This window comes from Camelus ferus, chromosome 3 (genome assembly GCF_009834535.1).
Source record: "Camelus ferus isolate YT-003-E chromosome 3, BCGSAC_Cfer_1.0, whole genome shotgun sequence".
Classification (NCBI taxonomy): domain Eukaryota; kingdom Metazoa; phylum Chordata; class Mammalia; order Artiodactyla; family Camelidae; genus Camelus; species Camelus ferus.
Window position 1 is genome coordinate 32,353,959 of NC_045698.1, and position 14,387 is coordinate 32,368,345.

The 14,387-nt window shown below is 36.5% G+C and overlaps 1 protein-coding gene across 3 annotated transcripts in view; it reads left to right on the forward strand.

Moving 5' to 3' along the window:
- The window catches only part of PARP8 (poly(ADP-ribose) polymerase family member 8), a 163,117-nt gene that overhangs the window by 127,850 nt on the left and 20,880 nt on the right, over positions 1 to 14,387 (forward strand). For 2 of the 3 annotated variants that reach the window (XM_032471889.1, XM_032471903.1), the window contains 7 exons: positions 121 to 213; positions 6,466 to 6,591; positions 7,829 to 7,894; positions 10,369 to 10,436; positions 12,208 to 12,256; positions 13,385 to 13,497; positions 14,144 to 14,216. In XM_032471889.1, the coding sequence (XP_032327780.1) occupies positions 121 to 213; positions 6,466 to 6,591; positions 7,829 to 7,894; positions 10,369 to 10,436; positions 12,208 to 12,256; positions 13,385 to 13,497; positions 14,144 to 14,216 (588 nt within the window). The remainder of the gene's footprint in view (positions 1 to 120; positions 214 to 6,465; positions 6,592 to 7,828; positions 7,895 to 10,368; positions 10,437 to 12,207; positions 12,257 to 13,384; positions 13,498 to 14,143; positions 14,217 to 14,387) is intronic. The other variant, XM_032471897.1, reaches the window with a different exon arrangement.

The following is a 14,387-nucleotide window of genomic DNA, read 5'->3' on the forward strand; positions in this document are numbered from 1 at the left end:
ATTTCTTCTTTTTTAACATTCTAAAACTGCATTTTCTATGCACATAAAGAATGTTACACATTTAATTTAGGAATTGGAAGATGAGGAAAAATGGTGACTGGATTCCCCTTTCTTTTGTAGCCTACCGTGTGTGAACGAGAGCTGTGTGTATTTGCTTTTCAAACCCTGGGAGTCATGAATGAAGCTGCTGATGAAATAGCAACTGGAGCTCAGGTAGTAACACCTGACACTGATTAGTCCATATTTTGATTTGAAAAATGTTTTCTGATTTACTAGTTAACTTCTTAGTTTGTTGATAGATTAGAAAAGCAAACCAGCATTTGATATTTTTAGATAGAAGCTAAGTCTTTCCAACTTTATCTAATGTGCGTTTTGTCCTTTTGCAATTGCCCAAGAGGAGAAATTAAAACAATTTTCTGTTCTTTGAAAAAAATTGCGTTTCTTTCTTACGTGGTAAAGTTGAGATACTGAAACCTTTGCACACATGCCTTATGTAAAATTTGTTAGTAAAGTTATATGCAGTAAAATGGGAGCCAATTTATTTTTAAAACTTAGATAAAAAGATAATGGGCAGAACATATAATAAAAAGAGAGAATTCAACTTTACAACAGCAGTATTTATGACATAGGAAGAAAGATACAAAGACAAACAACTTGGAAGTGGAGTAGCCTGCCATGTTTCTGGAAAGGAAAAAAATAGATTGTAAAGATGCCAGAATTTATTACTTCATGCAATTTCATTAAAATTTCAATCAATTTTTGTTCATTTATAGAACCTGACTGAATTACTAATAAGTCTGTAAGAAAAAAATTACAGAAGCTTAAAAAATAATGAATGTTAATCAAGGGAGACTTGGCCAACTGCATACGAAACCATATTATGTAATCCTATGATGTTTTAACAAAATATGGTACTGGCAGAGAGGAGAAAGGTAGATTATCCCCAAAATAGGTCAAGTTATAAGTACACTTAATAAATATTAAAAGAGGTATCTCATCATGTTGTAAAATAAAAATGGTTTAGTGAAGTGAGAACAGATGACCTGCAGCATGGGGGAAAAACCAGCTTAGCTCTGTGTGCGAAACTGTGTGCAAAACAAGATTCCTGATGGCTTAAAGGAAACTTCTGCTTAAAAATTCTATATAAAACTAGAGGCTAGTCAAATTAAGTATGCACAGCACAGGTGGTGCAGCAGGCTCGTACATTTATGCAGGTACAAGAAATCTTAAAGAAACAGATCAACAGATATGAGTCCGTATGTCCTTTGCATTTTTTACTTGAAAAAATAGTGAGCACTAAGAGCTAACAGTGAAAAAGCATGTTTTTCTACAAGCTTAATTACATATAAAAGGTATTAAAAACTGAGAAGAAAAACATGGAAACCCTAACAGATTAATAGAGGAAATGAATGCACAATTCACAAATACGGACCTATTATTAGTAAAGAAACATGAGAAAATATTGAGCTTCACTAAAAATCAACAGGGAGCTAAATGTAAAAGAATTTTATAAAATTGACAAAGATGGGTAGGAAAAATGATCATCCAACAAACAAGGTCATTCTTTTAGTACGTATCGAATGCCTGCTATGTAACAGGCAGCTCACTAGACGGAGGTACAAGCATTGCCACGACAGCCCAGGGCTCACGGATTCACACACCCTTAACCAAGTTATTTCACTAATGAACTCAACTGAGATGCAGCCACTTGATGAAATAGTAAGGACAGTATTTGTGATATAATGAGGTATAAATGAAAATAATGCAGACAGTAGGACATTGATTATATGATATGGGAAAAAATGATTCCATGATTAAAGTAAATTTCAAAAATAAAGCTGAATATTGTCCCTACACACGACATGCACATACTTGCATATTAGGAGCTCTGAGAATCGCTAAAACTTAAGAAAACGACTAGCCTATATGGAGAGGGTTTCTCCAATATATCTGACCATGGTGAATCGTGATCTTTTTCATCCTTTTATTTTTTCAAATGTGTAAGTTTTTCTCATCCCTTGAAACTAATATTGCTCAAACAAAAAGATACTTTAATATATGCTATTTGTAGCTCTGTAAAAATAAACTTTACACGAGTGTGTGTATGAATACACGTACATGTATATTTACATGGATATGTATGTATATATATAGAATTCTTCAAGTTGTAGAGTTAATATTTGTGCATTTTTGTAAATTGTCCGTCATGTAATTTAAAAAGGGAAGGAAGTAAAGCCTAGATGTAAGAGATTATTGATTAGAAGGAAAATCACCGTGTTAACAGGCTAGGTTGATAGACTAATAGGTACTTTTTCCCCCCACTTTATTATAAATACATCTCTAAAAATAATGGTTCTTAAAGAGAAATTACTTTTGGATTAGATAATGATAGTACTCGATCAGATCAATTTAGTGATTCAGCTCTAAAGGTGAATGCTCAAAAAGTCAGAGAATTTATAGTGAATTCTCAAAGTAGAATATTCTTTTCACCACTTTAAAAGAGATACCCTTTTTTAATTTTTTTAAAATTAAAAAAAAAAAAGATAACCCAATATTCTGGTTATAATCCTAGAGATTACATGGGAATGGATTGTTTTCCTGAATAGAAAGAAACAGTATCTCTGTAGTCTTGTTGCATCAGTGGACTCCTGCATTTTAAGGGGTGCTCTGAGGAGCTCTGGAGGTTTCAAGGGCGTTCCTTAGAGGAACGGAGCCCGCAGGAGGCTGGGCTGGGATGCTGGCCTCTCAGCAGCTAGGATTCCAGGCCTCCACATACTGCTTTTTCACCAGAACAGCAGCTACATTTTATTTTTTTATGTATTGGGGCTCTCATACACAATTTTCTTAAAAAAAAAAAAAAGAAAAGAAAAAAGAAAAATGTTTGAAAGGCCACTGGTCTACAATTTTAAATTTGCCTCTTTACCAGAATTCATGGTATATCATTTTACTCCATGGGAAAAATAGCATACAAATGCAGATCATGTAACATAAGCCTTTCTTTGTTCAGAGATTCTGGACGCTAACTCCTTTAACACATAAACCATAAAATGTAAGTGGCTCAAGGAGATAGACTTCTAACTCAGCACTACTGTTCGGTTCGAATGTTTGTTGGGCAACTTTGCGTGACGTTTGAGGGAACTGGATTCCGCCCGCCATCTGACTGTGCTGTCTTCCATACTTGGCATATGGTAGAGAGAGGAAGGAAGGAGTACCTGTTATTCTTCATCAGCTCAGCCCCTTCCACTCACTTCCCGTTGGTTAAAACTAGTCTTGTGGCCTGACACAGACGGAAGGGGTGGAAGTGTCTCTTGCAGAACCGTTGCTTCCAGGCAGTAGCGCTACACCCTGGAAGGAAGGAGTATGAAACTTTGGCAGACAGCACGTAGTTTTGCCAGGGTAGTTACACTGTTTCTTTGAAGCTGGGTTAGGACATGTTAACACAAATATTCTGTTAACTAAATACTCTACCCCTGCATCCATTATTTGCCTTTTAACTTACTAAGTCCACTGTGAATTTATTGGCAAAACAGGGCATATACAATTTTTTGGGTAGTTTTGATTGTTTTCAAGCTTTTGGAAGAAGTTGTTTAATAAGAATTTGATTGAAAGGGCAACATTATTCAGGTTATTATTGTATCATTAGTACCTTTTTTACTGTTGCAGTGAAAAACACAACATAAAATTTACTATATTAATTATTTTTAAGTGTGCGGTTCTGTAGTATTAAGTATATTCAGATTGTTGTGAAACAGATTTCCATAACTTCTTCATCTTGCAGAACTGAAACTCTATACCCTCATCTTCCCCCAACCTCTATCCCTGGTAGCCCCCGTTCTGCTTTGTTTCTGTGAATTTGATTCATAGGTGTAGTATTTTACTTTTTGTGACTGGCTTATTTCACTTAGTATAATATTCTCAAGGCTCATCCATTTTGTAACAGGTGACAGAATTTTCCTCTTTTAGGCTGAATAATATTCCATTATATGTATATACCACATTTTGTTTATCCATTCATCCATCAGTGGATATTTTGGTTGCTTCTACCTCCTGGCTATTGTGAATAATGCTGCTGTGAACATGGGTATGCAAATATCTCTTCAAGATCCTTCTTTGAATTCTTTTGGATATACACCCAGAAATGGGATTGTCATTTCCAGCAGGACCATATGAAATTTCTGTTCTTTTAGAGGGAACTCCATTCTGTTTTCTATAGTGGATGCACCATTTTACAATCCCATCAGCAGTGCACAAGGATACCAGTTTCTCCATATGCTCATCAATACTTGTTATTTTCAATTGTTTTCTTTTAATAATAGCCATCCTAATAGTTGTGAGACAACATCTCATTGTGGTTAATGATACGAGTATCTTTTCATGTGCTTTTTGACAATGTGCATATCCTCTTAAAATAAATGTCTGTTCAGTTCTTTTGCCCATTTTAAAACCAAGTTATTTGACTTTTTGTTGTTGAGTTATTGGAGTTCTTTACGTAGTCTGGATATTAACCCCTTATCATCAGGTAAATGATTTGCAAATATTTCCTCCCATTCCATGTTGCTTTTTTGCTTTCTTGATTGTGTCCTTTGATGCATGAACAGTTTTAAGTTTGATATAGTACCGTTGTCTATTTTTGGTTTTGTTGCCTTTGGTGTAATATCTAAAAAATCACTGCCAGATCCAGTGTCATGGAGCTTTTCCTGTTTTCTTGTAGAAATTTTATAGTTTAAGGTTTTATGTTTAGATTTTTATTCTAAGTTAATTTTCGTGTACGGTGTAAGATAAGGGTCCAACTTCCTTCTTCTGGATGTGTATATCCAGTTTTCCCACCGTCATCTGTAGAAGAGACTGTCTTTTCCCCATTGAGTGGTCTCGGCACCCTTGTCAGAGAGCATCTGACCACATACGTGAAGGACGTGTACTTTGACGAAGCTTCAAGTGGATACTATACCATTAAATTTTTTTAAGATTTTTGTAAGATTGTGCCAATTCTCTCTTCCTAGAAAGTTTCAGAAAAGCCTATTTTATCTTACTGATGTTTCTTTTTCAGGAATTCTTTCTTGGGTTTTACTTTTATTGGGAGACCAGATAATGCTAAAAACAATTTGTATCTGGGTTAAGGTGCATCCTTCTGGGATATAAAGAGCGAGTGTGGGACAGGAGAACAATCAGGAGGGATTTGTTGTATCCTTATTAGCATATCTGTTGATTGGAAGCCAGTTTATTGCAGGTCTACACACACACACAAATATAAACGAGCGAGTGCGGTGGAAAGTGATGAGCTGTTTCAGTGCTACTCTTTTCTGCGTGAGCCCTGTGGGTGTGTATGTCTGTGCACTTGGGGATGTATTATTTATAGATCTTGTACCCAGTGGCTTGAGTATTGCTAGTGATTTTAGGTCACTGGAAGTTCTGGATGCTGTGATTGGGTGGATGTGTTCTGTGAGTATGCACACAGCCTAGTGATCCCTACTGGCATTCTGCCACGGAGGTCCCAGTGCCCCCTCATTAACCACAGGGGTCTAAAATCGCCCTGTTCTTACTGAGCATTTTTTAAATGCCTGTTTAAGAACTTTCTGGAAGTATCTTTCACTATAAAGATTAAGTCAGCTGCTTCATCATAAGGTCTCTTGTCTTCACACTGTAGATACATCTGTTGTGGTGAGCTCTCTCCATTTAGACAGCGTCGAGCACATTGTTTTGCAAACTAGGGAGGGGAGCTATGCTCTTAATTGCTACATGGTACTGCCTTTTCGAAAATTGTGCAAAGTAATCATAGAAGAACACAGGAATAAAGCCATCATTTTTAGCAAGTCAGAGATAGTTAATGGCCTTTGGCAGAGGAGGGTGGGAAGAAGTAAGATGACGTCAGGAGATGCACTGCTCTGGGAGCCTGTCAGACTCATGTTTGCAGTTTCCTGCACCTGGAGTGCTTTCTCCCCTGGCAGTCACGTGTCCCCTTCCCCACTTCAGTCAGATCTCTGTTGAAACTTTTCCTAGCCACTCTAAAACCTCTAAGGCCGTACCCTCTACTGGCCTTCATCTCTAACGCCTGCTTGATTTTTAAAGCATTTGACACCACCCGAAACAGTCTTTAAGCCTATATTTAACTGATTTTTTTCAGTGTGTATCTTCTCTGTTGAAATGTAAAGTCCACGAGAACCAGAACCTGTCTGGTTCACTGTCTTAGCAGAGAGCCTGCAAGAATGCTAGCACGTAGTATGTGTTCATGACCAAGACGTAGTAAAGATAACATTAATACAGGAGTAGTTGGAAGCAACACATACTAGTTACTTTAGATGAAGGGTCAGGTTTGGTCAAATTTGGGCTGAAGCCACAAGTTACAGATTCGAGAGGTTGAGCACAACCCTGAAATCCTTCCTAATTAATGATCACGCGAGGGAGAAACAGTGGCAAAGCACGGGGTAAACCTGAAGGAGAGTAACTGTCTTGTGTATGTATTTCAAGGTGGTAGATCTACTAGTGTCCATGTGTAGGTCTGCATTGGAATCTCCTAGAAAAGTTGTCATTTTCGAGCCATACCCTTCGGTGGTAGATCCTAACGATCCTCAGATGCTGGCCTTCAACCCCAGGGTGAGTAGCCACCTGAGCACACCAATCCCAAGTTCCCTTTGCTAGTCCTTGAGATCTGAGTCTCCCTTAGCTTTCTTCTTTCTTACCTAAACCGCTGTGTCATCATATCCATGACCTGTCATGAACTCTGTATCCGTTTAGTAAATATGATTGTTTTTCCACAAACTTGATTTACTTCCACCTTGTCTTTCATGTATCCTGTTTCTTCCCCTCCTCTTTTCTCCTTTAAAATCATTTTTACAATTTCATCTTCATGAAACTAGACCCATTCTGATCTTGACACATCCCATCTGCATGGAAGGTAGGTAAATAGCTCTAATAAATTGATTTATAAGGGATCGGTATGATTATTTTAATTTTGTTATGTATGTTTTGAGATTCCAACTTCTGTAATCTCACTGTAACTTTAAAGATCATGGGTAGAGGGGCGTTTTTCTTTTTCTTTTTCTTCTGTGTTTTTATTTCACCCCTCCTTGTCTTCCCTCTCTCCCTCCCCAGTTATCTGAAGGTTAGTGAAAGTTTAATTCATATTGTTGGTCAACTGGCATTTCTCGAGAAAACAGTTTTATAAATATTCATGGTGACTTAGCAGAGTTCTTCTGAAATAGCACAGTTTTCAAATTGCATGAGAGCCAAAATTGCCTTCGTTTCTGTTATTATTCATCTTGAAATCATTTTATAGAAACAGTGACTACGTAAAGCTTCCTCGGAAAACTTTTTCTTCAGAAGTGGAAATAGTGCACTTAAAAAAGAATTATCAGTTGAGTGTATAGAGTCATTTACACACGTCTTAGGCATACTTTTTTGGCAATAATCTTCCAGTCAAAAGAAAATAAAAGCAAAACGAAATTGTCAGATTTAAAGTGGACTTTTGTGTTTCAGAAGGATTCTGTGCTGATTTTACTCACCATGGCTTAACTTTTTAGTGTTGAACATGAGAATCAGGAGCCTAATCCCTTTGTTGTATTTATAGTTGGTCCCTTGCAGGCTGAACATGACTTCACGTACTTAAGCTAGAACTGGCAGTGTTTTCATTTTTCCTTCCCTCTGACTAAGTCATAAATCCTGTGTCCTTGGCCATCTTATTAAAGGCTTCCCTTTTCTGTACACAACACAGTCATTGCTTTCAAATTGATCCTAATGGAAAATTCAGGTACAGAAATAATATGTTTGTCTAGTAACGTGCAGACTTGCAAAGGCTTATAGCGAATACTATTTCTTCTTCCCATTCTAATAGAAGAAGAACTATGATCGAGTGATGAAAGCATTGGATAGCATAACTTCCATTAGAGAAATGACACAAGTAAGTATATCATCTTGTGGTCTTGCACAGTTCAGTTTCACTTGAGTGAACTGATATTTTTAAAATATCTGAGAGTACTGGCCATGCAGTGAAGTGTAGGCTTTTCTGTTTTACGAGAGTATAATTAAAATCATAAAAAATTAAAATTGTTTTGTACTAGGATGTTTTAATTAAATTACATCTGTGTATTGGCATGCTACCACTGTGACTTCGGAGGGTAACTGCATAATTATAATCCTAAGGCTCTGCTCTCAAAACTCGGGCAAGAATTTTTCACAATATCTTAAGGCAAAGGTTAAATGTGGTACTGTCTTCCTAGACTGCCAATTTTAATTAATGGTAGTAATGTCAAAGCAGCATTTTAATGTTAAAATAAAAACAAATATTCTATTAAATGTAAAGTATACACAAACATTTCAGATATAACACAAGAATCTCACAACAACTTTGGAAGACACCAGGCTCCTTGAGAGTATGAGCTGATATTTTTGACCATTAGGGAGATTCTGGTGGAAGAGTTTGATGAGAAAGGATCAGGGTTTATTGTAAAAATCTAATATATCACTGGGCTATAGTCCAGCACTGGGAAAAGCACATCCTATTGAATTATTGAGGCTTTTCCACTGCCAAAGACTTGGAGAGGTTTAAAGCTCATCTTTATAAGTAGAAATTAATCATCTTTAATTGACAACAACACACATTATGAGTTCAGTTTGCATATGGTGTTTTCAAGGCTTGCGCTGCCCTAGAGGCCCTTGCAGGTTCATAAGTATTACTCTGGGTCGTTGCCTTTCTTGGAAGGGAACTGAGCCCTCCAGTCTTGAGGCCCAGAGTTTCTGTTCCACTCTTCCCTCCACCCCCAACATCACAGCTGCTCCATTTGCAGATGTGCCCCCAAAGTACATTTTTACATTCCCAAATTTGATTCTTGATTCTTTCTATAGTTATTTATTCATGAAGTCGATTATTCATTCATTCATTCATTCAACAAATAGTATGTGTCAGACAGTGGTAAACGAGAGATCCTTTAGTTCACAAGCTATGTTATTTGCCTAAAAACCATCATCCTTTCCAGCATTTTTTCTATGCCCTTTCTACATTATCTGAATTCCTTTTCAAACAAGTATTTATTATTTATATAAGGAAAAGAAAGCAGTCAACGCGTTTCCACTTAGGAGGGGAAAAAGAACCTATTGCAGAATCTTGCAGAGTTAAGTAAACATTTTTATCACCAAAGACTTTGATATAGGGTATTTATACTATACCCTACATCCAGATCTTTCTTGGATTTAAAAATAGCTACAGACTCTGACTCTGGGAGCAATTCCTTGCTAAGAGCTGCTTCCTTTATTCTGGGTCATGTGTAAGCTATTTTAATAGGAGGCAATGGAGATGATTGAGCGTCAGCTTAAGAAGTTGGAAGCCCATGTGGTATAATTTGCTCATCAGTGACATGGCCTGTGACCTTGGGCAAGTTGCTTTATTGCTTGATGTTTCTTCACCGTCAAGATGGTCAGTAGTAATGCCGCATCTTCCTTTAGGGTACACTTCGTACGGATGCTGTCAGGTTTTATCATGTCAAATCCCTTAAACCTCTCCAAATAAGTATAACATTGTACTGTCCTATTTTCTAGAATGTCCTGCCCTATAGATAGACCTAAATTGTCACAGACAGATTGCCTTTTATTCTATGAAAAGGTTAATTGGCTAGGTGAATTCCATTAATACTTTTAAGAGAAGGGGTCATCTTCTTACGTAAATGTTGCCCAACTTTCTCATGTAAAGATCTACCCGAAGTCAGATCTACCCTCAGATATGAGCATGAATTGTAGCTAATACAAGTTTTGCGTTCACGTTAGTTAAAAGTTGAAAATGTCCAAGAGAAACCAGACACTGGATGAAGGTGGCAGGACAGATTGATTGGAGTGCTGCAGTAGGAGAGTGAGACTCACAGTATGAGCTGAGCTCACCTCCAAATAAGACAGAAGGGACTGAGGTTCTTAAAGTGAGAACAGAGAATCAACGAAAAGGGGCTACAGAGAAGTGAAAATAGGGGGTTCTGGAGAAATGGACAATTTCAGGGGGGAATAAGTGGAGAATTACTGAAAGGTTGGTAGTGTGAGTTAGTACCTTTTGTGTTTTGGCAGCTCTGGGTTTTCTTGAGGAAAGACTCAGCAGGGGTCTGGGGGACGTGGCCTAGGGCATGGAAGTTAGGCTACAGTTTGAACAAGCCCCTTAGCAAAGTGTTCAGGCAAGTCGTTTGTGCTGCACGGGAGTTCAGAGTTCATGTCGCCTTAGGGAGAAACAACTAAGGTAATGATTGCTGTTACCATGTCACAACGGCAACTATTTGGGTTTAACTGGATTAGACATACGTGTTCAATCCGATTTTCCTTTTACGAGAAAGAAAAATAAAAAGGAAAAAAAGGAATTTTAAAGAAAAATCACGGAGTATAATGACTTTTTTTTTCCAGGCACCATATCTGGAAATCAAGAAGCAGATGGATAAACAAGACCCTCTTGCTCATCCCTTACTGCAATGGTATAAATTTAGTTTTCCTCTTAATGAAAGGAGCATCATTTTCTACTGCCTGCCTTGGGGGGGGGGGCGAGGTGGGGAGCCTATTTTACAAGACCTGCAGTGCTACAGTTCTATAAGCCTATAAGGCCTGGTGATTTTACAGCCCAAGAGTCCTTAATGACTCTCGCTTTAATTAAAACTTGTACATCACACGGGGAAGAAGTTGCTGTCATATGCATTGCACGGATAGACAGTGCGGTTGACAGCAGTTTGTTGTCAATACTTTTTAAAACATTTGATTGGCTGGATTACATGGTGAAGCTGTTTTGGTTCATTTACCTTTTTCATTAATGAAGACCAAGTGATAAAACTGAGTTTTTGAAAATCTTTCTACAGTGTATGTTTTATATCATTTACTCCCTGAACAAAGACAGTATAAGTTTGGTAAAGTCCGCTTGATGATCGCAGATGTTGCACTGTTTCAGGGCAAGCCTGGTGAGGCCATAGCATTGGTCCACCAGGGGTCCTAGACCCCAGGAGGACGGTTAGACTAAGAATAGTTGAGAGGTGGGCTGAGAACTCACCTTGGTTCAACACTTACTTCAGATAATTTGCCCTCTGGTTTCTCATCTACAAAAAGAAAACAGTAGTATCTACTCACCATACCTAAAAGGGTTTTATGTACTTCTCTTTGAAATCACTGACAGCTAACTCAGTGACTCTGGAATTTACCATGATTGTCACGTAGTAATACAAATGTAAAGCTTATAAGAGTTTGGTCTGAATACGTAAGTATTCCCTGCTACAACCAGGAAGTTTTGTTTTTTTTTTTTTAATACGTAAAGATGGGCCAAGGGGGAAAGAATCTGGCTACCTCATGATTCTAATTACTAAACTTTGACTTAGGCAGAATTTTACAAAACACATATAATTTAGTCTAATTAGACCATGACAAAAATTAGGTTTCAGAAGTCTTTCTGTGTATCTTTTATAATTTATTATTAAAATTCTGACGAATTGAATGAAATAACACATAGTTTTTATTGTAGCTTTTTAAATTCTCACATTAGGTCATATTCAAAAGTAAAGGTAAAATTCTCAAATATCTTATCTCTTTTGTTCCCTGCAGTCAAGCCTGATTATTCACTTTTGATTATTTGTGATCATTTCCTTCAGCTTGTTAGTCATTCTTCTTTCAAAGAGAAGAAAATTTACCAACATGTTTTACAACTTTCCTTAATTATTATTTTCTGTACCAGAAGGCATAAAACAATTCTTTCAGATACCTGAATTTTTTATTTTCTCAACATCATTGTCTACATATGGTAAATAACAGTCTGTATATAACTATTGTGTGTGTATATATATGCACAAGGATCCTCAAATAGTTACATAAAAAGATCTTTATAAAAATCCATTCTTAGTGTAGGAGGTTGGAAAGGAAGCAGATGTATGAATCAATTTCTAAACTTTGTATTTGGATTATCATTATTTGAAAGTATGTTCATGAATGTTCATTTTCCTGCTATCTGAGGTTGTGGTTATTAAAAAGTGTATCTCTTAGGATTTAAAGACCTACTTCTGTGTTTTCTCAGATTAAAATACTATCTTTTTATTGCATAAGCTCTTCAAATTCTTTCAGGAAGCAAAGCAAAATGATGTAATTAAATAAAATTATTACTCAGTTGATGTCACAGCAGAAATAATTTTGAATCACTTGCCAACTGAGGAGAAAACTTTAAATATATTTGGCATACATTTGTGACTGATGGATTATTTTAATTAATTTCAGGGTTATTTCAAGTAATAGGTCACATATTGTGAAACTGCCAGTTAACAGGGTAAGTTGTTTTTTCACATCTACATACAGAAATGGGAGGAGTACTTATTACGCGGGAGAATGGACCCCTGTGATTTTTTAGGCAGCCTTTCCAGGAAATTGAAGTAAACTCAGGATGCGCCTAATTCTTACTCGGTTTGAAATTACCATGTGCCCTAGCCCCAAGTTTTCCCAGGAAATCAAATTCAATTTCAGGCTGCTACCTTGAACTTTTAAAGTAAACGGGTCAATACGAAATCATTTAGTTATTCCACATGTGATAGAAAGAACACTATCTCGAGACAGACCAGAAAAAGGTAATGTGCTTTTTATCATCGGTTTAGTGTTGGCACAGCTTCACTTTTCTATATCGGAGAAGATATTGCTTCCAGATAGCTTACTTTATCAGCCTAATACGCTTACAAAATAAAGAAAGAGCTAATGGACTCTGATTTCGGGTCTTATCTTCACCTAGGAGCAGTATCTGAAATCTCAGCTCTCCCGCCTATGACTCTCTAAACTCTGAGATTCCTGTATGTTGGATACCTATAAAAGTACATATATTCTTAAGTGAAAGGGCAGCAATTAGAAAATTTAGTCAAGCAACTAATCCAAAGGAGTCTGTTTTCACTTTTTTCCCGTGAACAAAGGAGGAAACTCTAATTTGAATGTAGGCAATTTCCAGTTTTTATAAATATATGCAAATAAAGCATGATGATGATAATTTTTGTAGTTTTAAAATCTTGAATTAACTTTTCTGCTTAACAAACTCTCAGATATTTCCCCAGCTGAATAGTTAGTGGATACTTAGGGAATTCAACAATAAAAGTCTCAAAAAGAAATGTAATTAGGAAGGCAGATCTGCTTGAATGTGATTAAATAGCATATTCCAAAGCTAAATATAAATGACTTTGGATTGTCTGTCTCCTATTCCTTTTCCATTAGCCTAAAGAATTACCCTTCATATCAGCAATTCCATGTGATTTATCATTTATGCAGAAGTTTTTTTTTTAAATGAATGATCCTGTTAATGTGAATTATTATGGTTTGAAACTAGATAATTCCTAAACCAGTAAAATTTGAAATTATCATTAGCCTGATTATAAGTTAAATTTGACATATTTTCCTGTGTCGTTATTTTAAATGGCAGCAACTGAAGTTTATGCACACTCCACATCAGTTCCTTCTTCTCAGCAGTCCACCAGCCAAAGAATCCAATTTTAGAGCTGCTAAAAAACTCTTTGGAAGCACTTTTGCATTTCAGTGAGTATGGCTTACTGTTGAGGGGGGTCCCCGTTACTGTGTCCCCCACTCAGTGTTTTGGAAATGTATGAGGAAGAAGACATCCTTTTAGTAGTTTGTCGGCACTGGCTAGTCCACTGTATGACACTTCACTGGGAAGGAGAACTCTGAGAAGGCACCATGACTTGTTATATTGTGACCACATTAAAAGATCTTTGATTATTTTTTTTAACTCATTTACAAAACAGAAACAGACTCACAGACATAGAAAACAAACTCATGTTACCAAAGGAGAAAGGAGAGGGAGGGATAATTAGGAGTTTGGGATTAGCAGATACAAACTACCGTATATAAAATAAATAAACAACAAGGTTCTACTGTATAACACAGGGAACTATATTCTATACCTTGTAATAACCTATAATGGAAAAGAATCTGAGAAAGAATATTATATATATATATATATATGTGTGTGTGTGTGTGTATGTGTATGTGTGTGTGTGTGTGTATATATATATATATATAACTGAATCACTTTGCTATACACCAGAAACTAACACAGCATTGTAAATCAACTATTCTTCAATTTTAAAAAAATTTTTTAAAAGGTCATTGTTTTTTTGTTTTTGTTTTTTTTGCTTTTTCCTTCCCCTCCTCTGCGTTTTAGTGGCTCACACATTGAAAACTGGCACTCCATCCTGAGAAATGGTCTGGTTGTTGCTTCTAATACACGACTGCAGGTAAATTTTCTGAATGCTTTAACGAGACCTCATTATTCTTCAGTGTTGGAGTTCGGTAAGCAGTCCTGTTGTTATGTTTTTACTTGCAAAAAGGAAAGCATGTGGGCTTTAAAAAATTAGGCAGAAGTAATTTTCACAAAATAAGTGAAGCAGAATTGATCTGTGCAAAAT